The sequence below is a fragment of the Mirounga angustirostris genome, unplaced genomic scaffold (genome assembly GCF_029215605.1).
Source record: "Mirounga angustirostris isolate CCGP_5_RB_7025 unplaced genomic scaffold, mMirAng1.0.hap1 SCAF_5, whole genome shotgun sequence".
NCBI lineage: Eukaryota > Metazoa > Chordata > Mammalia > Carnivora > Phocidae > Mirounga > Mirounga angustirostris.
Window position 1 is genome coordinate 127,729,753 of NW_026991713.1, and position 25,553 is coordinate 127,755,305.

Consider the following 25,553-nt stretch of genomic DNA (forward strand, 5'->3'; position numbering starts at 1 on the left):
TGGGTTTTAGACATAGTAACAGGTTAAGGGGTAGATATGTTTGTAGGCAAGTTGGATTTCCAGGGCCTTCCCAATGAGACCATGTAGGCAGTAACTACAGGTCAGGGCAAACCCATTCATCATTTACAGAAAACACCAGTCAATTCAGAGTGAAAGGAAAGCAACACCCATTTCCATCTCCTTGCATCCTATGAAGTCTCATGGCATCAAGTTGCTTATTGAGTAAGGCTCTTTAAGCTCATTGAGGGGATTTCTTGGTGATGATTGGTATATAATTCACAAGGCACAAGGAGTTTACAAAAACACTGGATTAGATTCCTGAGTTAAAAATGTATTTGGATTGGATGAAAAGTTTCTCCAACCTCTCCTGAAATCACTGTGACTGCTTATTATGAGATTTGGGATGAGGAGTGGGCATTCATTATGGACAGGGATCAAGTAGGGTGACCACATAATTGTCCAAACTGGGATGCTGAGTGTGAAAGGGATACTTGAACATACTTCTGAGACACTAGTTTTAAACTGGGACTGTCCCAGACAAACTAAGACACAGGTCATCCTACATCCTATGTGTTGCAATTATAATGTAGTAAGAACTTGCATGCCATGTGGATAATCATTCTCCCCATACTGCTTTAGCAACTCCAGGATCCACTTTAGCAACTGGAAGGGGGCTGGTAATGGGAAATAGCATGCAAAGCTCAAAATAACCGACTCAGATGTTGTAGCAATGTCAACTTGCTAAAACCTTTCTAGATGCTTACACTCACTTTCTGTATTTTTCTCTTGTGGTCTCAGACCACACTTTGAGCCCTGCATGCAGTGTATTTGAGAGTCCTTGTTATGCAAAGGAGAGGTGAAATTCTTCTTAGTAGAGATTGTAACTGGGAGAAGAGCCATAAGAGGAGAGCTGTGTACCGGTCTCTTTGGCGTGAAGTGACTATAAGGAGGCAGATACATTGCTTTCAGAATGACAGAAGGATAAATAAGAAGGAAAGTCTTGGAAGCCGAATACTGAGATGATTTTTAGTGGTCACACCAGTCAAAGGAGATACAGAGTTGGCATGGAAAGAACAAAGAGAAATCTAAAATGTTGAGGAGAAAAAAAGCTAGATGTTGGGGTAAGGGTGTTCAGTGGAGGTACGGTCTGTGAAGGTTTCTCTCTCTTCTCAATATGCCCATATCCCTCCAAAGACGACTGCCCTCATGCATGATTATTCACTTTATAAAGGGAGGCACACAAAAGAGAGGATTTAGAAATGGGAACGACTCCAGGGTGTTCAAGTCCCTCTGTAAACCATCACCAAATTCTCCATCTGTCCTCTTATCCCCTACTATTGGCAACAATTTCAGGGCATTCAGTATGGTCTGGGGGACAAGAGAAGCTGCTCAGAAGAGAGAGCAGAGGGTAAGCTGACAGATGTAGCAACTGAAATAAGAATCAGATTCATTGTTGTGCTTTTCATCCCCAGGTAACTGTATTAATGGTCTTTTAGGGTGCACAAACATTTATAGAAGGCTTCTAGGGCAAGGTGATATTTTCTGAGCTGTGAGAGTTGAGGCATAGTCACTGATGGGTCAAAGGGATTTGCCATCTCTGTCTACCAGCTTAGCAGTCAAGTTTGCAAAACCTATATATAATATTAAACCTATATATAACTTAGGCCAGTGGTTCTTAGCTGTGGTGGTAATTGGTAACTTGAAGCTCCTTGAGTGACCATAACCTTAAGAACGGGTGATCAACACCTTCTCTTATAGGTGAGACAACCCCATTCTCTAGTCTCTCTTCCCTCCCCCCAAGCAGCTTTAATTTCCCTGGCCAGACCCCAAATACTAGGAAAATGAAAATGAACATTTTTATTACTCACCAAGCCAAAGGACTAAGGTCACAGAACACTATAGGTACAATCTGCATCAAGACAATCCTTAGGTTTTCCCTAGTTCCTGCTTTAGAGAGTCCTGTGGGCTCTGAAAGAATTTACCTGAACTAATATGAAGGCCTGACATCTCAAAGGGGCAGAAGAACCAGAGAAGGGAATAAGGGCAGAAACAGGAAGGGGAGAAAAATACTTATCGGGGAAAGTGAGACCAGAGATAGAGGCCGGAGTAAGTCACTTCCCTGGTGATCTGAGAATGTTGTCACCAGGCAACCTGATTGAGGACCTGTGGAAAAGACACTTGACTCCCCACAGACCTTCTTCCCTTCTTTCTTTTATTGGTAGAACTCAAGTTTTGGATCCTCAGCTAAAGACTACAATTCCCAGCCTTCCTTGCAACTAGATGTAACCATATATCTAAGTTCGGTCCAGTTAAGTGAGTGGAAGTGATATATACAATTCTGGTTGGACACTGAAATGGGAGCCACTTGCCCATCACTTCTTCTCTCTTCTCATTGGCTGGGGCAGGTAGATGTATTGAGCTTTTCCTGTCCATGCAGATAGGGAGAACATTAGTGGGATGGTGGAGCCAAAGAATGGAATTAGTGCCCTTATAAACACCAGAGAGCTCTCTTGCCCTTTCTGCAATATAAAGAGACAGGAAGAAGACACTATCTATGAAATGGGCTCTCACTGGACACCATCTGCTGGTGCCTTGATTTTGGACTTCCCAGCCTCCAGAACTCCAAAAAAATGTTTTTTTTTTTTTTCAGCCACTTAGTATGGCAGTTTGTTATAGCAGCCTGAGCAGACTAAGACATTTGTCTTTTGATTACATGGTAATCTTTGCTTCCTTTTGGAACCTTACCATATGTAGAAAGGGTATTTGGGATATGCTATCTTCCAGTATACTATGCTGAGTTACAGACATTTCTAGAATCCAAGAGAATGAAATACACTGGCTAGACAGACTGGACCCAAGACATTCAAAAGTATTTGAGGTAGGAAAGTAGAGCACAAGATCCCATGCACAACCTAAGCAGAGTTTTCCCTCCCTTCTCCCTGCCTCTTTGAGCCTCAGAGAAACAGAATCTCTATACTCCATCTTTGGATTATAGCTCAGGATCAAGAGAAATAAAATAAAAAAATCAACGAACTATAGCTACATGCATCCACATGGATAAATCTCATAAATGTAATGTCAAGCAAAATAAACCACAAAAAATGCATAAATTATGATTCAACTTACACAAAGTTCAAAATAGGCCAAATTAAGTCAGGATGTTTACGGATACATACATAAGTGGTAAAAAGCATCAAGAATAGCAGGACAGAGAACACCATGGAAAGGAGGATATGGTTAACTCTAATGGATAATAAGGGCATCATAGATGGGAAAGATCATGTGGTAGACTTTTGAGGTGCTGGCCATGATCTATTTTCCCGACCCTGGTGGAGTTATGCAGGACTTCTCTTTACAGGTATTTGTTAAATTATGTGTAGAGGCGGTATATATCTTTATGCGTGTAGGTTAACACCTAGCGGTGTGCTGGAGACAACTTGTGAGAGTCTGTTGTGTCAGCTCTCCCCACCTCCATACTCAGTGAGGCACGTTGGTAGCTTGAAATCAGCCTTGGAGGGAATATTTACATCACTATAACCAGCCAACAATCCAGGATTTTTTTCTTTTACCCGAGAACAGGTTTAACAGTACACCACTGCTTAAAAGTAACAATACATTTTTAAAAATATCCAAATTGGCTTATATAGACAGATAGGTTTTCATGTCAGAATATGTTCAATGACTTCAAGGCAAAGCCACATTTAGGAAGAACTCAACATGACAAGATCCCTGCAATGAAGAAAGGCTTAGAGTTAGATGATGAGAAAGGGTTGAAAGAACTATTGTTCTTCATTGATTGGGACTCTTAATTGATGTGTAACAAAAATCATTGCATTGATAGTAAAAATAGTGACCCTATCTAAGGACCCAGGAAAAATCTTCCCTTACAGTTTTTTTTTTTTTTTTTTTTTTTAGGGATTTAATTGTTTTTTGGCCCAGGCCTGAGGGGCATCTGGGGACATGTATGTGGGGACTCAAGCTTCCAAATGGTGGAAAATGTTCTTGATGAAGGCTTTGTGGGGCACCTGGGTGACTCAGTTGGTTAAGCATCTGACTTTTGATTTCAGCTCAGGTCTTGATGTGAAGTTTGGGTCATGAGTTCAAGCCCTGCATTGAGCTCCACACTGGGCATAGAGCTTGTATAATTAATTACTAAAAGACTTTGCAAGATGGTAAAAGATATAGTGGATCAGGTACTTTTTCAGTCTACCATCAACTTCATGGTCTCAGGAAATTTACACCAAAAATGACCCCAAACATACCATACCAACTCTTCAGCAATATTCTGGGCAGCTTTCTTAGTAACTAATTGTCATAACTTGTAAGGCAGTGAAAAAACTATATATTTGTAAGAGTCTATGTTCTTAACATTTTATAACCCTAACATAAGGCTATATGGTATCACCTATGTTTAATTCAGCTTTCCCAATAAAGTATTATTTTACATTAAAATAATCCCATATCTATTATGATGTAGAATAAGGAAATTTTCAGTTGTTTTGAAGGTATATTTTAAGCCTTCAGACAAGTTTTAGGCCTGTGAATGGCTTCTTTAGACAGTGAGTTGAGATCCCACTGAAGGGTGTAGGGAGGCATATAGCCCTATTTCAGTGGAAAAATTTCCACTGCTGGAGAAGAAAGTCAATGGGAATTTTTTTTTTTTTTAAGATTTTTTTATTTATTCAACAGGAGAGAGAGAGCACAAGCAGGGGTAGCAGCAGGCAGAGGGAAAGGGAGACGCAGTCTCCCCGCTGAGCAGGGAGCCCGATGTGGGACTCGAACCCAGGACCCTGGGATCATGACCTGAGCTGAAGGCAGACGCTTAACCATCTGAGCCACCCAGGCGCCCCTCAATGGGAATTTTTTTAAGTATAAGTATTATCATTTCAGTTAAAATAGGAATCTGAAAATAGATTTGGTTGGATGTTAATATCCTCATATATAAACCTGCAATGTGGAAACTTTGCTTGACTGGAAAATAGTGCTTTTGTTTGAGGGTGGGGTTGGGATGTGAAGAGTTGGGGAAAGAGAGGTCCCTTTGTGAATGGTTTTGACTTGTTTTCATTTAAGACCTAAGGACTGGGCCAAAGGATCTATACAATATAGCCATAGAGTTTTGTTATTTTTCCACTGGCTCTTGAGAAGAGTGGTTTACCTGGAGTTTAGTGGGATGGGCATGCAAGAGACTTGTGTTGAAGAAAGCTCTTCTATGGTGGCTGGTCATTAGGACCTGGAGTTCAATAGGTGGTGTCTACATCACAGGTATGGGAGAGTCTCCAAGCTCTCACCTATTCTTTCTGATTTTTACCAGCCTAGCAATCCATACTGCTATTACTCAGACTTCTGCTTCTCAGCTCCCCATTCCTTTTGGCTTCACTGGGCAGGATCTAATTCTTATTCATTGTAACAGGAGATAAAACAATGAGAGCATTCATTCATCGTATTTAATATCTGTGTTGCCAATGGCAGTTCCACCCCAAAATAATCATGAGGATTACTGTCACAACATGTTTTCCAAGAGTTAGGAGAGAAAGTGATGGGAATTCTACCACCAAGCTGTGTTGGAACTACACGTAAGCCATCAGAAGAGGAACCACCTCCCCTAATTAAGGAAAATTTTTTTCTAGAAATCTCTTTATGTCTTCATGAAAGTAGTTCTAAATATAAAACTAGAATTGGTTAGTAGCATGCAACTTTAGGTTGGCTCACATTTCTGTTAAATTATTTCCATCACAATTGGGGTAGACCATAGTGTGAGGATGTGTTGAAATCAAACCACAGGCATTGTTGTTCTAGACTTAGTTCGGATATTCCAAGCAGTTGAAGAGAATTAATTTCAAACTATTTTCAATTAAAGTTGGTTTGTGGGAAGAAGAGAGTTTATCAGACTTACTGGTGGAGCTCTTCAAAAACAAAAATTCCAATTCAACCCTACATTTCACTTGTCTCAATCAGAATTTCTCGAAGTATGAGTTAGGCAATTTCGTTTGAAAAAGTTGATTCTGATATGCACCACTTGATGGAGAGGTATGTTAAATAGGAATGCTGATTTACAAAAACTGGAGACAAGAGGGTAAAAGAGCCTCTTCCCCATCCTTCTAGTAACTTAAAACATTCAACAAAGCCCTGTATGGACTCTGTGGAAGAATGAAGAATGTCTACCTTCCAGCAGCCTATCCACTCTGATGGAATAGTTGAGAACTCAAACATGAGACACATGAACAGAAAGCTCACAGAACAGAGCAGAATGGGGCCATTCCTGCCAATCTCCCGCTCCCTCAGGAGCCTAAGTACCCACTTGCCCATGGAACCAGTGAATTTTCAGGTGTCACCTTGGTTAGCGTCAAGAGAATATGGATGAGTCATGCAAGCATTAGAAGCGGGTATCTTCAGCCATAGCAGATTGAGAGGTTTCTCTCCACTTTCATAGCTGGCGAGCTATACAGAGCTGCAAGAAGGATGCTTCCTTTGAGCACAGCATTGACCTCCTAGCCCCTTAAATGATACACTAATGACCTTCATCACCTCTTCTCCATGCAGAAGTTCTTGCTGGTTGGCAGACAGGAGGCAAGGTGTTTGTGAGTGCTGCTGCTAGACCTCCTGAGCATCTACCCAGTTCATTTAGAGACCCTCAGTAGAGAATTGCTTGCTCTCTGACCTCACAGCCATCCTAATTTAGGTTCTCCCTTCCCTAGGCAGTCATGCTTACATGTTTGGGATGATCAAGAAATGCATTTCCTCTTTGGATGGAGTACACATGTGTTTGCTCAAAATCCTTTTCCTTGGAAAACCACCCATAGCTGGTCTATCATAAAGCTCACCATCCCCTGTGATTTTTGGGGGGAGGAGGGGGAAGAGGGTGACCACCCTCTGGGCCTAGGCATGGGCATGTGATCAACACCACAGCAAACCAAATGCTCAACTTCCTTGGCCACAGTGACTCAGTGAGAGACCTGTGGCTCAAGCCAGAATAGCCTTGCCTGTTTCTGAAACTCTCAGAGAGACTTTCTTCCAGTGGGATCATAAGCCATTAGGGGGTCTTCTTTCCTTCTGTTTAAAAAAACCTGGATGGAGCAAAGAAGAGCTAAGAAACATGGAGAGAGTTCCCTGGATACATCTGAATAGAGCCCAAATACATGAACTTCTTAGTGATATAAACCCATTACTTTTTTTTTTTTTGCTTGAATTACTTAGAGTTCGGTTTTGTCATCTGTAACAAAAAGTTCTGATTAATCTATCTAATACAGTCACCAGATTTATCAAGTAAATATACAGAATGCCCAGTTGAAATTGGATCATTTCTTAGTGTAAGTATATCCTAGATGTTGTGTAGGATATACTTATACTAAAAAAAAATCTCTTTGTTTTCTCAAACTCAAATTTAACTGAGTGTTCCATATTTTATCTGTCAACATTATCTGGGATTTTTAATTTGTGTCAAAATTGTTTTAAATCCTTTGCTCAGGGTGCCTGTGTGGCTCAGTTGGTTAAGCGACTGCTTTTGGCTCAGGTCATGATCCCGGAGTCCTGGGATTGAGTCCCACATCAGGCTCCCTGCTCAGCAGGGAGTCTGCTTCTCCCTCTGACCCTACCCCCTCTTGGGCTCTCTCTCTCTCTCTCTCAAATAAATAAATAAAATCTTAAAAAAAATCCTTTGCTCAAAAGGGAAGAGACTGGTCACCTGGTGGATTTGCCCTTAAAGACCGTAGAGAGAAGACAAGAAGCATTCCTGTAAGAGCCACAGACAGAAGCATCCTAATTGAATCTTTGTTCTCTTTGTTCTCCAAGTCATCCCTGCCCTGACAAGGGCAGTAAGGAGTTTCAGGGTCAGGCTGTTTAATCCTCATCAGATCCAGAAATGCTTCAGCTGGGCCAGTGAGTCCCACTTTCCCTTACATGAGCATCATCTGAGGAAGCTTTACAAATTCCCACAGCACAGGTCACAGCCCAGACCAATTACATCAGAACTAGTGAAGACTCACATGGGGGATTTCAGCATGGAGTGAGGCCCCTAAGAAGATTCAGGCAAATTGGAAAAATTCAAACAAGTGAGAAGAGTCATCCTCAAGCTGCCCTCCTGCCCTCCAAGGAACTACCAGGAGTGAGCAAGTCACCGCCAAATGGGAGTTGGCTGAAATGCAGCCTCCCTGCTTGGACAGCATGGCATCACCCCTGCCACAGGGCATTGGGCCCCCATTTCAGAATTGCCCACGCATGGCCATGCAAGTGTTTGGGCAGGTGGGCAGGTGTTTGGGCCACAGGGAAGCAGATAGGGAGGCCCATCCTTGACTATAGTCTGCTCCAGAACAAACAAAGCATCTGACAGTTTCCTGCCTACACACACCTCAGTGCATGTTCCCCGAGCAAAGATAAGCCACATTATCAAGTTGAGGGGAGGGAGGGGACGGGCGAGGCAGAGTGGGGGCAAGGTGCCCTAGATGAGTTTCTGTGATAACCAAGAACAGCATTTCTTTCCTGCTCTTTCCTGCTCTCAACCCACCCCTCAGGGATAGGTCTGCCCGAGTGCAGCCCTGCCGGCTCCAGGTTCTTTTTTTTTTTTTTTTTTTAAGATTTTATTTATTTTTTAGAGAGCGAGAGAGAAACAGCATGAGAGGGGCAAGGGTCAGAGGGAGAAGCAGGCTCCCCGCTGAGCCGGGAGCCCGATGTGGGACTCGATCCCAGGACCCTGGGATCATGACCTGAGCCAAAGGCAGACGCTTAACCATCTGAGCCACCCAGGCGCCCCCGGCTCCAGGTTCTAATTGATGACTTTCTATTCCTGTAACTCATCTCAGAGGAACAGACCTTCCTCAGAGCCCCAGGATCACCAACAAGGCACCTGGGGAGGGCGCTCCTCAACCACCCCCAACACAGTCTCTGCCCCATCATACCCTTCCACCCCCGAGGGAGGAAATCATGTTTATTCTCCGAGACTATTTTCTAGAGCAGTTTTAGGTTCACAGCAAAATGGAGAGGAAGGTGCAGAGATTTCCTATCTGCCCCCGCCCCCACACACGCACAGCCTCCCCCATTAGCAACATCCCCACCAGACAGGAACAGTCGTTATAATTGATGAACCCCCACAGACCCATCATCATCTCCCAAAGTCCATAGTGAACATTAGGGTCACTCTTGGTGTTGTACCCTCTCTGGGTTTGGACAAGTATAGAACGCCACATATCCCTCGTTATAGTAGCACAAGAGTCTTTTCATTGCCCTGACAAAATCCTCCCCTCTCCACCTGTTCATCCCTGCCCCCCAGCTAACCCTTGGCAATTACTGCCTAGCCAGGTCTATTCTTGATTAGGTGCTCGAAGCTCCTGGCATTCTCCTCGGCATCCTGGATGCATCAGACACACACACACACACACACACACACAAATTGGCCAACTGAAAGGAAACAGCTGGGACTGTCTGATTAAAATGACTTGGAACACGGCCCCTTCTAGCTGTCATCAGTATCACCAGTGGGCCAAGCTTGGCTAAACGGAATATGGCATCCACATCCATCCTTGTGGTGGGATGACGCTAAGATGGCACTTAGCTGACACTGGGCAAGGTCCAGAGTAGGCTGGTGGACTCAAGTCCCTAGTGGCTCCCAGTGGGTTCTGGCCGCTTCCTGGAAGCCAGGCTGGGACGCCCAGTTCTGAACCAACACCTTTCAAGTTTTAAAGCCCTTCTGCCTACACAAAAGGAAAGACAAACAGGATAAGGCAGTAGAAGGAGGGTTTTGAGCCCTATTCCAGTGGGGCCTCAAGGTAAATGTGGCAGAGCCCTACCTTCCAGGAACCCTGCTTCTTACGGCTCCCACAAGCAGGTTAACAGTGACACGGGGCTGGTGCTACATGCCTGGTGAGGGATTTGTGACAAGGCTCTTCCTACCTGTCCTCTGTAAGCTGGGAAGCAGAGCGAATGGCCAGACAGTTCCTAAGAGGGCCGTACCTCTAGCAGGCTAACAAATGGCTAGAGGGAGAGCAGTGTGGACAAAGGGCAAATGAGCCACAAAATCAGAGACAGTGCCCAGATTTGTGTGCTCCAGAAAGGGGGTCCCTGAGGTGAGCAGCGTTAGGGGATCCCGTGCATTCATGTGGCACACGTAATTGGCAGGGGCTGACCAGCTAAGAGACACAGAAGCCATTCCATTTACCGGCTCGGCCATTTGGTGATTGATGAACTCATCCAACAAACAATTGTCCAGTGCCACCCAGTGTGTACTGGGCAGAAGGGGAGCAAAATAGTCACGGTCCTTGCCCTCGTTCACGCATACCCACGCTCCGCTCCTCCTGTGTGCAACAAAATAGGGGGAGGTAAGGAGCAACGAGGGGCTCCCACAGCTCACCCCAAATTCGGAGATGAACTTAGTAGCTTCCTAAACGGATTCACAAGCAAGTCTGCTCGAAGTGCGAATCTGTGGGCGGATGTTTTTAAGAGCATTGCAAGCTAATGCACAGTCACCTTAGGAAACTTTTCAAAACCATCTCACTTCCTCTGAGAAAAAGAGGATGGTACACGTTTCCCTGGGGGTGGGGGGATGGTTGGGGTGCTCTGATTCCCTTTAACCAAGTCTTGCCAGCTTTCACGGCTGCTGTAGAGGGGAGACCCTGCCCGAGCACAGATTAATCTTTCATCTCCTCCTTTTTAAAGACAATAGAAGTTTCCACTGTCCTCCCCCGCCCGCCGTAACCCCTATGTCTTACCTTCAAGGTGTAGGGTGCTGCAAAATCAGTCCCGCCCTGCCCTCCAGAGCCAGCTTATTCCACTGGTGGCTCAGATCCCACGGGACTTTCTAGGACGAGCAGCTGTGCAGAGCTTCTGTGCTAACACCCAAGGGCTTCACCTGCCTTTAGCTTTCACCTTCAGCCACTCAGCCGCTGCCTCTTCCCTAACACGTGGCTGGTCTCCCGTTTAGGGTTCCCTCCAGCCCGCAGGGCTCCTCCTTGGCATCACTGCTACATCCGCTCTTTGGAGGGGAGGGACTCTGAATTTAAGGAGGTTTAACCCAAAGGTGCCATCTAACTTGGCCGGAGGTAATACGGAGGAGTTGTGACTCGGGGTGGGGGCGCGGCCACCCTCCTGATAATGACTTACCACTTATGCCTTCTGTGCTTTAGAGACGGCTCCCCAGGGCCCGGCTCCGCTGGGTTCCCACCTGCCAGCTGCCACCGGCGAGTTGAGAGAGGCCCAAGGAAGCCTGGGCCCTGCTGTCAAACACTCACAACTGCTAGGGCCTGGCTCCTCCGGGTGTGGTCTCGAACCAGCAGCACTTGCCTCTCTCGGGAGCTTGTTAGCGAAGCAGAAGCTCAGCCCATCCTGGACCTGTTGCGTCAAATCCTGGGGCGCCACAAGACGCCAGGTGTTTCGTGGGCCTGCTTCAGTTCCAAAACCACTGCGCGAGGGGATGGTTCTTTTTCTGTGCAAGTGTTTTATCTGCATCTCTCTCTCTTTTCTCTCATTTTACTTCTTGCTCCATGAGGTCACGAGTGTCGATTGGCACAATGGCTGCTTTACCGTAAGGTCCTTTGGCCAGCAGAAGGCTTGTCACCGTGTAATAGGGTGGAGGTTTCCAGACAGACACTCGGAGAGCTGGATATTTATTCCTAAGTCCTTGCCCTCCCACAAAGGGAAAGCGATCAAGGGGTCTTGGCTGTGGTCAAGCATAGCAGACTGGTTGCAAGGGCTGCTTAATTCCTTCACGGGCCATGCTTTGCCTGTGGATTGATGAAATAGGTCTCCCGCAGGTATTTCCTATTGCTCAATAAACATAGATGCCCCTTTGAGTAATAAAATACACATTCATTTTTTTACAGCTTTATTGGAGTATAACTGATATACCAAGGATGGCATCTATCTATCTATCTATCTATCTATCTATCTATTTATTTATTTATTTTAAAAGATTTATTTATTTGGAGCGGGGAAGGGCAGAAGGTGAGGGAGAGAGAGTCCCAAGCAGACTCTGAGCTGAGCACGGAGCCCAATATGGGGTTTGATCTCATGACCCTGAGATCACGACCCGAGCCGAAACCAAGAGTTGGACGTTCAACCTACTGCGCCCCCCAGGTGCCCCAAGGATGGCACATATTTAGTGTGTACGATGTGATGAGTCTGGACTTCTGTCAACACCTGTGATACTACACTGCAGTGAAAGGAACAGACATTTGACACCTCCCAGAGTTTTCTTATGTCCCTTTGGGGTTCTTTTTTTTGTTATTTTAGTTTTGTTTTGGTAAGAAGACTTCACATGAGATCTACTCTTGTAAGAAATTTTGAAGTGCCCGAGATCTTACAGTTAACAGCAACAGATCTCTAGAATATATTCATCTTGCTTGACTTAAAGTTTATACCCATTGAATAACTAAATCTCCATTCCCCCCAGCCCCGACGACCACTACCGTGTTCTCTGCTTCTACAAATTTGATTTGTAGAATTTTATTTTAGATTCCTCGTATGGGTGGAATCATGTGGTATCTGTCCCTCTGTGACTGGCTCATTTCACTCAGCAAAATGTCCTCCATGTTGTCACGAATGGCAGGATTTCCTTCTTTTTTAAGGCTGGGTAATATTTCATCAAATGTATGTATATACCACCAATTCTTTACAAATTCGTAACTGTAAGTTTTTTGCACTGTACCTTTTCTTAGCCAATTCTATTTGCTAGTGTGCTCAGTTCCATGAAAAGAGGCCACATTCTTCAAGAGTTGGGGGGGCCATGGCTCTAAGCACTCTGAAGCTCCACGCTCCCTGGAGTGCCTTAATCAAGAGCAAATATGTATTTGTATTCAGTTGTGAGTTTTCAAAAGATTTAAGTGTTTACTAAAAGCTAAAGTATAAACATTGACCTCTTATTTTGCAGAGAAATAAGGTCTTTGGGGAGCTTTTTGCACCTGGATTATAGTGATGCTTGTGTAACATGACTTAGAGGAGTCCAAGGGTCCTTGGCAGGAAGGGTAGAAGGAGACTGTTTGTACTGTGATTACCTGAGGGAGAGAAAGGAAGAGCGAAGGAAGAGAGACGAAGAGTAGATACGTCTCTGCAGGACAGAACGCCCCTAACCATGGCCAAGCAAAGTGCTGAGGGCCTGGGTTCTGGCACCAGGCGACCTGCATTTAAATCCTGGCTCTGTCACCGGATGAGTGTCCTTGGGCTGCCGTAACAAAGTTCCACACACCAGTGGCTTCAGCCACAGAGATGGATTGTCTCACACCTTCTTGGAGACGAGAAGTCCGAGATGAAGGTGTTGGTTCCTCTGAGGGCTGTGAGGTCAGCAATCTGTTCATGCCTCCCCCCTAACTTCTGGCGATTTTCTGGCAATCCTTGGCAGCCTCGCCTTGTAGGTCTCTGTCTTAATCTTCCCATGGCATTCCCCCCCGTGTCTCTGTCTGTCTCTGTTCAAATTTCCGTTTCAAAAAGATAAGGATGCCAGTCATAGTGGATTAGGATCTGCCCTCAAAGACCCTATTTCCAAATCAGGGCCCATTCTGAGGTATTGAGGGTTAGTACTTCAATATTTGAATTTTTACGAGGCACAGTTCAACCCATAAGAGCCCCTCGCTAGTGGTGTGGCTGGGAGAAGTCACCTAACCTTCCTGTGCCTTGGTATCCTCATCTATAAAATGGAGATAATAGTAGTACCCCTACAGTAGAGTCATTAGAAGGACTGAAAAAGTCAAAACAGTGGCAGGCACACAGCACTATACGTGTTTGTTGTATGAGTTAATCAATCTCTTCTATCTCAGACGCCAGGTCTGTGGGTCCCTCCCTGCTGCGTGCTGCCTCCTCGTCTTCTCCACCTGCATGTCGAATATAGGGGATTTTGCTGATGAGAGATGGTGAGTTCCAGAAAGCACAGTGGGAGCGCCTCAGAGCGATGGGAAGACAGAGGTTAGTTCAGACAAGAGGAGACACCCCATGCTTGTTGAAGCTAGACCTGGAAGGCCTGGGCTAGAGTTGACCCTGGGCCCTCAGAGGAAGGCAGGTGATCACTTATGGTCCAGTTGTGTTTTGCTGTGAGCTAGGGAGTTTCTCAGCACAAGGTGGCTTGATGACTAGGCTGCCCTGGTTCTGCCCTTGAGAATCACCAAGGCCACCTCTCCCCCCAGAGATCCTGGTTCAGTTGGCCTGGGCATTAGTATCTTCAAAATGTCCCCAAGATGATCCAAACACTCAGGCAGGCATGAGAACCAGAGGGAGAGGTTCCTTCGAGTCTCAAAGTGGGGTCCAGGGTTGGGGCAGTGGTAGCACCTGAGAGCTTGTGAGGAAGGTAGAAGCTCGGGCCCCAGCCTAGACCTGCTGAATCAGAGTCTGCATCTTAGCATGATTCCCCAGGAGAATGCACTGGGATGCAGCTTTCTGAGCAGTGGCCGGGGGGAGGGGGAGTTCTGTAGCCAGGAGCATAGCCGAGGAGGCTGGGCTCTCCTCTAGGGCAGACCCACTTACCTGAGCCGGCGGTGATGCCCAGTGTTCCCCACTTGCAGTGCCCTTGAGACATTCCTTCATGGTGGGGATTCCTGTCCAGATACAAGACCATTACTTGTAAAGACTTACTCCCTGAGTAAGCTTTCTTTTCTCCCTCAGGGGTGCCATGTGACAAGCACCTTGGGCTAGGTGAGTACAAAAGTCAGCTGTTTTCCTCCGTACTGGGGAACAGCTGGTCCTCATTGGGGTGGGGGGGCGGTATGCTCATCTGCGAGTTCATAGCCAGGTTGGGCCGGCGGCTCAGCATCCCAAGTGAATTTCTCCATGAGCTGACATAAACAGCAAGGCCCACATAAATAGATCTTGGTGCACTCAAGAAAGAAAATATAGTGTTGAAGCTAAGGGGATGTTATTGGGAGGGGAGGAGGGGGCAAAGAGGTAGGCAAGAGGAAAAGGGTTAATAAATAGGCCATGAGCTGCATTTTCCTGGCCCACTGTCTTTCTGGAAAGAGTCCCCTTGCTGATGGAAACACACTAGGTGGATGAGCTCATGCTAAATACAGTTCCTCTCAAGGGAGGCTGGAAGAAAACAAGAGATCTGAGACACTTTCTTGAAAATATATCAGCAGCTTTGAAGGTGATCTGCAGGAGAATAGCAGATGACAGGGAGGTCTGCATGTCAGGAATGAAACTGTGTGTATGAACAGAACTTCCCTGAGATACGAATCCGAGCAAGAGAACAGACTAATTTTAAAAAATCCAGCAGTATTAACTGCATCTCTGATTCTAGATCAAGTCCAGCTTCTGTGACATTCATCCTTGAGAAATGGAACAACAGAACAGCAGAAAACACGTGGGCTGTTTGCATAGCGATGCCTATGCCCTCCCTGTGGGTCCTCATCACTGGGTGACAGGTAAGGCCAGGCTGAGCTACCAAACAAGATAAATGTCTCTTGGGGATTGGACCCTAGGAACAGTGTGGTTCTGAAAAGTTAACTGATTTGATTGTGTCAATCCTCAACTCCGTAATCATCATCGGTCCCCACTTACCTACTAAATAGAGTCCAGATTTCATGCTTTCGAATTCAGTGACCTGGACAAAATCATGAGAGGCGACTGGGCAGAATGGCCTTTGGTGTCAGTCCCAGCTGAGTCGAATTGGCTGACCTCGGTCAATCGCCAAAACTTTCTGAACCCAGCTGTGCACTGAAGGCACCTTCCTTATCAGGCTGATGGGCAAACGAGATGTGGAATGGGGTGCACTTAGCACAGTATCTAGAACTCAGTACATGATCCGTACATGACATCATCATTACTATGAGTTCTCGTTGTCACTACTAACACCAAGACTCCTCCCAGCCTGCCTTCTCTCCCCTTGGTTTGCCCACACCCTTGGCTCGTGCCTACCGAGAGAACGTACTATTCCGTCTGCATCCATGCTCTTGCTCACACGGTTCCTACTCACTTCCTGGATGGCAACTTCGTGGATAAACAAGCCCCCTTTCCCCCGAGCGAGGGTGCAGGGCCTGGCGGGGGAGGGTGTGGATTGGCAATCGGCCCCCACTACTGACTCCCTCAACTGGAAGCCCCTCTGTATGGAGGGTCCAAGAGCACATGTGCGTGCATACACAGACACTCTCTCTTTTTTGTTATGATGAGCTAACGTAACAGGAGTGCTTTTTGGAAATTACACATTCTGGGGGCTCCACACAGGTTTTGCAGCCAAATATGTAAAAAAGAAGGAGCTCACTACAGCTTCTCTCCCTTGGTCTTTGTCCACTAGAGTGTGCTGGCATAGTGATGCACATACACACCCCCGAGACCACCACTAGCCCGGCCAAATGTCTCGGCACGCATGTGACCTGAAGACATTCTGTTTTCCGATCCTTTCTCTATGAGATAGTTTTGTTGTAATCGTCCTCCTTGGGGGCACGGAGGGCCAGGACGATGTGGGTAGACATGATTCGTACCCCTTTTTGCCATTAAGCTTTGTGCTTGCTGTGATCAGGCATGGCTCTTTTCTGGATGGACAATCCCGTAACCATGCGAGAAGTCTTTTCTTCTTGTACTGTTGGCCCCTAGTGCATTATGATCAATGATAGATATTCACAAGAGAATGTGTCAGACCAAGTGTTATCTGGAAAATACAGGAAATTTGGGGTGAATTTCAGTGTCCCCAGAGAGGCTGGGTAAATCTAGGAAGGACAGAAGGGCTGACCTGCTCAATGTGTCTGGAGCCAAGCACTAAAAAAGTTTGACCTTAAACATTTCGACTTGAAGGCACTAATAAATACCAGCTTTCTATCAGGGTATGTTTTATACTTTAGTGTGTTTGCATTGGCTAAATTTTCAGTCACACTTGGCGAGTCCTATCTTTAATAAATCCTTACAAAGTTTTCAAAAGTGGTTAGGTTACCAAAGTTCTTTGGTTCCTTAAAATTTGCATCAACACTGTCACCTATGAACCCACCGAATGATCCATTTGCTTTGATATACTTCATAATTAGGGTCTGCACTAAGAGAAGCCAAACTGAATCAGAAAAGACTAGATGTCAGATGGTGTGTGCCATATTTCCTCGGGGCTCCCTTATTTCCACAAAGGCCATTTTCATCGATACTTGCTGCATGGGAAAGCATTAATCCTATGTTCCTCTAACACACGTCCGGTTCATTTCCCTCTGCAAACAGCCACTTACCATTTGGATTGGAGGTATCGTCTGGTCATCAGATCTACTCCCCACAACATATTTGATGACCTATGAAATGCTGGTCCCCCCACCCAAGAGAAAGAAAGATAGCAGGCAGCCTTCTGCTCAGAATGAATCTTTCTTTAGGCATGGAGAGCTCCAAAGTTATGCAGAGCAAACAGATGGGTGTGGGGGTGAAACTACTGACCCCCTACTCAGACAGGGGTTCCTTGAAATCGGCTTTTCCTCTAAGCAACTCATGAATATCTAGTTAGTGCAATTTGAGTTAATGGGCCCACCTCCAGCCTCTTTCTGCAGCAGCAAGGAAAAGGGGGAGCTTTCCCATCCAGCAGGGTGGTAAAGTGGGGCACCCTCCACAGACCTCAAAGCCAAGATGTGCCCACCTCTTCCTCTCCTGGCACTTCTGGCTCATTGGGCGGGTGACATGAAATATTTAGGGAACCTCATGAGTTTCCAGGGGCTCAGTTCAAACTCCCTGACTTCAAATCCAAACTTCGGAAAGGGGAGGAAAGAGAGAGCTCTTGGAACACCCCCCTCTCCCGCTTTATGGAGGAAACAAGCCGCATACATCTGAAGGTGATTAATTGTCTTTATTGGAGGAAAACAAGAAGTCATCAATCTCGTTATCATTATGATAGAAATCTTGATATGTGTACATGATTGTCAAGGCAGAGAATCATTTGCTACATAGGCCCATGAACAATTTTGCAGTGCCGCAAACCTATGTGGGTTAAACTTCTTGCAGTTTGTTACATGCATGGAATAAATGCACAGTTTCCCTTCTTTGGGACAAACATGTTTTTATGGGAAAATTAAACCAATCACAAGCCTCGTAATAATAGACGCGGGGACATTCCTGGATTCACCAGTTGTAAGCTTTTGGAAAACATGCTCGCTCGCTGGTGGGAAGGCTCGGAGAAGTGACGAAGGCCAATTAAGAAATTGTTCCCAATTTTATTCTGGACAGAACATGCCTTTTATGTCGTCCAACCTGAAAGTGGCACTAAGCTAAATGTTCTCTGAAACGTGCCGCCCTCTTTGGAAACAAAGATGCTCTGCAGCCTTTCTCCTGTCATCGGATGGCTCGTCATACACTCTGATGCTGGGGCCCTGGAGGGAGGGCGGTAGGCTTCTGTGTGTACGACTGATGTCCAAACGAGCGATTCTCTTGTTCCTTCTTTCTCCTTCTGGAGAGCACGGCTGCCAGCCCTGACCCAGACCCTGCAGGGCTGACATGAGGGCCTGGCCATCTCCATCTGCCCAGATTAAGGTTTGCCTTTGAGGACTAATTTATTTCGTGTTTGGGGCTTTGGGGTCCCTGGTGATGACTTGTCTCTATGACTGAAGCCTCAAACACTCCTCTTTTTCTTTTTTTTTTTTCCTGTCCATAAGAAAATAAAATCACCTCTAAGTAAAATAATTCCGTAAATAATCAGAAGAAATAATCACCGTATGAGAAGTTCCCTGGGGACCAAAAGGTTAAAAATAGATATGGCAAATGCAGAAGTGGTGTTGGTACAAAGGGTGAATGCAACAGTTTGTCCCTTTGGTGGAGACAGAGAGAGAGAGGCAGACACTGAGAAGCCATTCCACACTTGCTTTTGTCCACAAAACCAGACCTGGCAGCCACATGCTGCAGGGTTGGCTGCCAAATGCACAGCCTTTGGGTTCGCAGAAGCGGAGCCCCAACGCCGAGCCGCTCCAGCCACAGGCGGCAGGGAAGGCCGGGAAGGGCTGCTGTGCCTTCCAGTGATGGCCTGAGCCCGCGTGGGGCAGGAGACGGGCCGGGCCCTGGCCAGCGTGTGCAGCCGGCTTCACAGTGGGGCTGGGCTCCCGGGCCCTCGGCCAGGCTGCGACCATGATGCGCTGGGACCCCAGGTGGGGTACGGGCACAAGGGGGCACTCTGTCCGCTGGACCCTTTGGCCAGCTCCCCAGCAGACGGGGGTTTCCTGGTATCTTCGGGAAAGAAGCCCCCCTCGGAAGACTCCGTCCGGTTCACCTTTTCTAGCTCAACACTTTCAACTCTGGGAGCCAAAGGCTTGGAATGCTTGTTTGCAAATGTCAGGTGCACTTGCAGCCCCAACCGAGGACCAGGTGCCCCCCCCCGAAAAGAGCGGTGGGTTACATACAGGTATACACAATTTTTGGGGGGGGGGCGGGAAACAAACTGAACAGTGTTTGGTCTGGAATGTGTTTAAGGAAAAGGCAAACTCTTTTGCCGAGTGTGGGGAGACAGGACGTGGAAGGAGTACTGTTTGAGAAGAACATGCAAAGGTTTCGTGCATTGGTTGAAACAGAGGCCCTTCATCTCTTTGGCCAGAAGTGAGTGTGTGACCTTGGGAAAGAGTACATCTTATTTCTTTTTATGAGATGGGAGGAGGAGCTGCCGTTTGCTGGCCCTGGCTTTCCCTTCGTGTATCTGAGGGAAACCTCATGAGTCACATGGGGTAGGGAGTGTTGCAGCAACCCGAGTGCCCCCCGGCCTTCAGCCCTGGAGCCATGGTTCTTGCTGGGCCACAGAGCCTTCAAATACCGAGTTCTCTCCCCTGGATATGGTCTCTTCCGTCTAAAATTGCTCATAAAATGTCACATCCCATGGGTTAATCAGATGAAGCTGTCCCTCCTCGAGAGAGAGAGAGAGGGTCAACCCCCTTTCAGGAGGGGTCCCTGGGGTTCCCTCCCCTTTGTCCCTGGTGTTCCTGACCTTCACTCTAAAGGGGAGTTCCTGTCTCCCACCCGCAACCTGTCCCCAAGATATGCTGGACACCAAGGCAGACAAATGACAAGATGAGGTCAGTGCTGGGCAGGTAAACTGAGTCTGAGGGTCCTATGCCCAATCCCTGTCATCGATGGCCCTGGCTTCCTAAGCGCCAGAGCCTTGCTTGTTTAGCCAAAGCCATCTCGTGTTGCCCCATGCTGGCCTGCTGAGCTCCTTGAACATCATGCTAACCGCTGGCTGGAGAGCGGGAACCTCTCCAAGGCCACAAGCTCCCATGCAGGGAGGGGGCGCTACTCCTACTCTTGAGGTGGGGGTGCAGAAGTGACCAGAATTGTTGCCACAGTCAAGAACACTAAGCCCTGCCCTTTTTTTTTGGCATGCTTTCTGCATAGTCCTTTACAAAGGAGACACAAAGGGGAGATTATCCTTGCTGCTCTCTTATGGGGCTGGAGGCAGCAGGAGACGGGGAGCCCTGCCCCCGGCAACAGAGCTGTGGTCCATCTATCTGGGCATCTCCATTTCTCAAGGGTTTTCCATGGTCCTGTGTACTTCCCATTGGGGCTCCCTGCCCCTCTTGGCTCCAGCGGCCTTTACCCCATCCCAACCCAATACCCCAGGCCCTGGTGTGCTCGTGATGGAGAGCCATGAGCAGTCCGGACTCCGGGGTACCCTGGTTAAGAGTGATCAGCCGCTGGTCTGGGGGGCCCCACATGTGGGCGCACGCTTGCTGCTTGTCTCAGACCAGCGCTAGCTTTGCCTACTGCCTCATGGAGGAGGTGAAAAGCGGGACACGAGGGAAGGACAGACGGCAGCTGAGGGAGAGACCATTCACGGACATGATTTCAACATGTCCTATTCAAGTAGGAAAAACTGTCCACTTGCTCTGAGAAGCTTAGGAGACCAATGGGGAGCTTGGGGTTGAAAGGAAGCCCATGATGGGACCAGTGGCTGTCCCTGAGCCTCGGCCACACACTGGCTTCCACAGGGAGTGGAAGCCTAGGGCACGTAGGAGATGCGCAGCTCCTACGGGTGGGATCTGACATCGGCGAGGGGCCTGGGACTCAAATGCCCCACTCGGCAGGTCTTAACAAAAGGCACATTCTGGGTTCTCTTGTCGTGTGATATGATAATAAAGCATAAACAATACCAAATGCGGTTGAAAGAGAACCTCTCTCCTTCTGCCACAGAGGCTCTCTCAAAGAGCAAAAGTTCTTCCATATGGTATTTCTTTTTCTCCTCTTCCTAAAACAACAGGAAATGACCGAAGTCTGGTGGCGTTGAAACAGTCTTGACTTGCCTGATGTCAAGTTCAACGGAGTTTACCTTTTGGGCTGAAAGCAGTCACCGTCTCCTCACACAATGTTTTGGAGACCTGAAGCGTTACAGGCCAAGCATGGCCAGGGGCTGGCCCAAACCACAGAAGGGACGCTTGGGACAGGCCGCAACTTTCACCTCCTCTGCAAGTGTCAGGTAAGACATACCTTCAAACTAATAGAATAGAACATACATCCCATATATCAGCTCGAGGAAATAATTTAATCACCCATCAGTGAATGTGGCTCTCCCAATGCAAAGGACTGCATCGAGCACACAGGCCAAAGGACTGATCACGACTCCGGCACACATTACAGGGACCCCATCCGGGCAAATGATCACCCCCTGCAACATCTAATTACTTGTTTTCTGATACTATGGCAACACGAATGCTCCATTACGCCTGTTAGTAAGCAACACCCTAATAAAGCTCCTGGAGAGACACCTCAGTTTTCTCAGATACTCTTTCAAGTCTTCAGGCCATTTTTTTCTACCAGTAAGGCAGACCTACAGATCTACAGGGACATGTGGTGGACTTGAGGCTCGCGGTGCAAAATGCAGACTCATGGTCTTGCATGGGCAGGAGGGCCAAGGGATGCATGCCTCTGCAAGAGAGGGTCCTGGAAGCCCCCTTGAGAAGGGTTTGCCCCCGGGTTCACGCAGCGCTCTATCCTGCACACCTATGCACCACACGGACCGATAACACGGCCAGTTTGCCTGGGACATCGCCAGATTTAGCAATGAAAGTCCTCCAACCCAAGAAATTTTTCACTCCCAGGCAACCTGGGCCCTTTGGTGACTCCACCATCACAGGTCTTTGGTTTTTCAGATTGCCCTGGTCAGAGGGAGGCCTTCCAGCCCCAGCCGGGCCTGGTGGAGGCCGTCTCTGGCCATCCCTGTGGTGGTCAGTGTCCCGCTTGCTCGGCAGGCCACCTCTCCTTACCACACCCCAGATAGATGGACTCTTTTCCAAGGCCACTTCCCTCTCCTTGCCTGGATAACATTCAGAGAAGGACCAGGTAAAAATCTGCAGAAACGACTTATGTGAGTCAGAGGCCATTTTAAGTGTAAGATTAGAAATGCATTTTTTAAAAAACAGAGAGATTAACTTGAAAACTGCATAGCTGAGAGGGGAGCTTTCTGCGTTACCCTCAGGAGACATGGGGGCTGGGCGGGGAGTTCCCTTTGGACAAAATGGCATCTGGTTCCTTGTGGAAGGGGGGCTCTTATGTCTTTGCTGGGCATCCCCTTTACAGCACGTGGAGCCTCTGAAGTTTAGCCTTAGTCTCGGGGAAGGAGCAGGTTTCTGTATTTCTGACCACTGACAGAGAAGGTCCCTAGGGTCCCCAGTTGGCCAGGGATGGGCTGGAGGGGGTGCTGGAAAAGGTTTTCTGTAGATTCCCTCCCAAGGTGGCCCTGGAGACAAGACAGACCTGAGGAACTGCAGAGTCGTTTTCTTAGAGAGCTGCCCCTCCAGGGAAGGGGAGAGAAAGAGGAGAAGTAAAGTGCACTCTTCGCCTTGGAGACAGATGCTTGATCCTCTTATTAGAATTTTAAAAAATACGTTTACATTCCCCTAGGTGGGGAAAAAAAAAATCTCTTAAAGGTTAACATAAAACTCTACTACTGACAAGCAAAAGATACAGGTCATGGGACTCAGGAGTATAGATCAGAAAGCATATTTCGTAAAAGGTAAAAAATAAAACCCTAATGCACAATATTTACCGATACTTAAATAATCCAGTTGAAACCTTTTTTTTCATTAATGAAAAAAATACAACATAGACGGTTACCCATACCGAGAAGAGCGGAAATGACAGGGCTTGGGGGAGAGGACGCGGGAGGTCCGTTCCGTCAGAGCTTCTGCAAGATTCATATGTACAGCACCAGATCCTATTACGTCAGCTCCCTTGAGTCAGTATAGTTTGTGAGAAATGAACACTTCAGAATTGCAGTATAAAATATGGCCATAAAAAACTTCTGTCTTCCAGTCCTGTGCAGGAAGGTGCACCATGCAAGGTGGGATCGCTCCAGAGTGGCTGGTGGCGCTGGGGGCCCCCTTCCCTGGCCCCGCCCCTGGGCCCCGCCTCCAGAGCCAGTCACTTGCTTCCAGAGTGCACTGTGGTCACAGTGGTGGGCCTCGGTCTCCGCTCTGCCCCCACTCCAGAGACCCCCGATGAGGAAGAAACGAGACTACAGAGCGTGGAGGGTGCCCGACCTGCAGGGGGACAGTGGACACAGGAGGTCAAAGCTCCAGAAGAAAATACTCGCTCCCCTTTCCCACGGCAGGGTTTGGGGGTGAGGGGCAAACTTTTATACACTTGATTCTAAATTTTTACCTACCTGTAGGAAAGCATTTGCAAAGGGTCCTTAAAATGCTTTTTTCTTAGGCCCAACTCTTCCCTCCCATTCTCATTATCATGATCATAAGGGCTTTGTAGTTGACAACGACAGCGTTTAGCATCCTCATAGGATCGGTGCTGCTTACTGAGCACTTACTATGTACTAGGCTTCAGGCTAGGTGTTGAAGACACACTGTCATTATAAGAGCTGTTGTCACCACAGCTCCATGAGTAGAGATTTGAAGAATAAAGAAAGAATACGATCCCCCTTCTGCCCCCTTGTTTGGTGTGTGGTCTCTACTCCTGCTAAGAGGTGTCTGTGACACAGAGAGATCGCCATGGGAAATCACCTCTTTCTCCTATTCCAGCAGCCCTGGCCTAGAAAAATGCCTCACAGATTGCACCACCATGCTCCCCAAGCGCATGTGTTGGCGTCAGACAATCCTGATGTGGGATGAATCCCCTGAAGCTCAGCTCCAGTAGTGCATTTGCCTGTGAACTCTGTGGGCTCCGACAGAGGGAGATCCATTATATGTGGGTCTACCACGGTGTGCGATTGGGTCAGGGGATGCTCATGGATATTTCTGGGGAAAATATAAGGGCTCACCTTCCCCCATGAGTTGGGAAGACTATGGAGAGGGGGAGGGAACCCTTTTCTGAGGGTAATGGGGTGAAACGTGATGCCCAGAGCGAGACCAAATGGAAGGGCCTCATGATCAAGGAGATAAGGGCCAATGGGCACCATCAAGGCAACTGCTCTGAAATGGACAGGAGCCCCTGGGATGGCCTAATATAGAATTAAGATAAGTACATCAGAGGGTGGTGGGGAATGTGAGAGAGAAATAGACGAGTGCAAGCGACCGTCCACGCAAAGATGAGGGACCGTGCAATACTCTTACTTGGACTGCAAAGCCAATGCATGTCACATACTTCAGCTCCAATTATCATCATCCTCATCAAAAAACAGATATTAAAAGCCAATGAGATCAGGCGATCATGAGTCTCTGCCATCCCTTCCTCAACCCCTAAGAATGACACACAATGACGAGCGAACCTCAGGGGAAGGAGACACAGATCCGAAAGTGTCTGGGCTTTTGTCCAGACAGACATGGCCGTGTGGGACTTGAGCCACGGATTTCTCATCTCAAACTGGGAATAACAATCCTCACTATTGTGTGAATATCCGATAATGAAATGTTTAGGAAATATTCTTTCTAAATTAAATAAGGTCCCCGGGTTGTTGGGACATTCAATGGGATGAGGTATCAAAGACCGGGTGCTCATGGACGCCAGTCCCCTCCCCACCCCAGACGTGTCGGCAATACGGATTGGAAAGTTCTGTCCTTGCAGCATACGCACAATCTTTTTGGCTGGCCAAGCTGAGGCCGCTGGAAACACTTGCATTTGAACTGTCCAGGCTGCTGCCAAGATGAAGCTTCCTCATATGCCTCACGACGGCTGTGGCATTGAACGCTTGCTGAAATTTAAGAAAGGGAGAAAACGCACAAAATAGTCGGGCTCATTCGAAAAGACTCAGGTTGTGTCCGGTCGTTTCTCCTGTTACCCCGAGCATTTTGGACATCTTAAAACATTCTCATGATACTTTAGAAAGGAAGCTCATCTTGCCCATTCTTCCAAAATGACACGAAGTCATTGAGCCCCTCCCCCGCCGAGATGTATTTTGGAGATTTAAACAAATACTCTTCTTCTGACATAGCAAACATCTAGAATGAATGTAAACCAATTCTCTCTGTAATTTTAGAGAAGTGACTTTTAGAATCAAAGGCATGTTATAAAAGACAGTATCTGAAATGATACTCTATGATGAGGTTTTAAGGTAGTTTTTATTTCCTGTTGTTGGTGTTCGTGTCCTAACTCATAGCCTTTCCTCTGAATAAAGTAGGTCAGTGGAATTCATTTCGTTTCTGTACAGCCTCTTGGGGCAGAACAGCCAGCTCTTAATTTATGCACACTGATTAGAGCCTGGGGTTTAGGCTTTCCTAAACAGGGTTTCCCTGGGTTTCCCCTCCTGCTTTCGTATCATTTTAATAGAA

The 25,553-nt window shown here is 47.2% G+C and overlaps 1 protein-coding gene across 4 annotated transcripts in view; it reads right to left on the bottom strand.

The window, feature by feature from the left end:
• Positions 1 to 22,955: 22,955 nt before the first annotated feature.
• CAMK1D (calcium/calmodulin dependent protein kinase ID) overlaps positions 22,956 to 25,553 on the bottom strand; it is a 425,032-nt gene continuing 422,434 nt past the window's right edge. For all 4 annotated transcript variants that reach the window (XM_045874421.3, XM_054507361.2, XM_064592067.1 and 1 more), the window contains exons 10-11: positions 24,859 to 24,976; positions 22,956 to 23,375 (exon numbers count right to left, since the gene is read on the bottom strand). In XM_045874421.3, the coding sequence (XP_045730377.1) occupies positions 23,257 to 23,375; positions 24,859 to 24,976 (237 nt within the window). In that variant the 3' untranslated portion in view covers positions 22,956 to 23,256. The remainder of the gene's footprint in view (positions 23,376 to 24,858; positions 24,977 to 25,553) is intronic.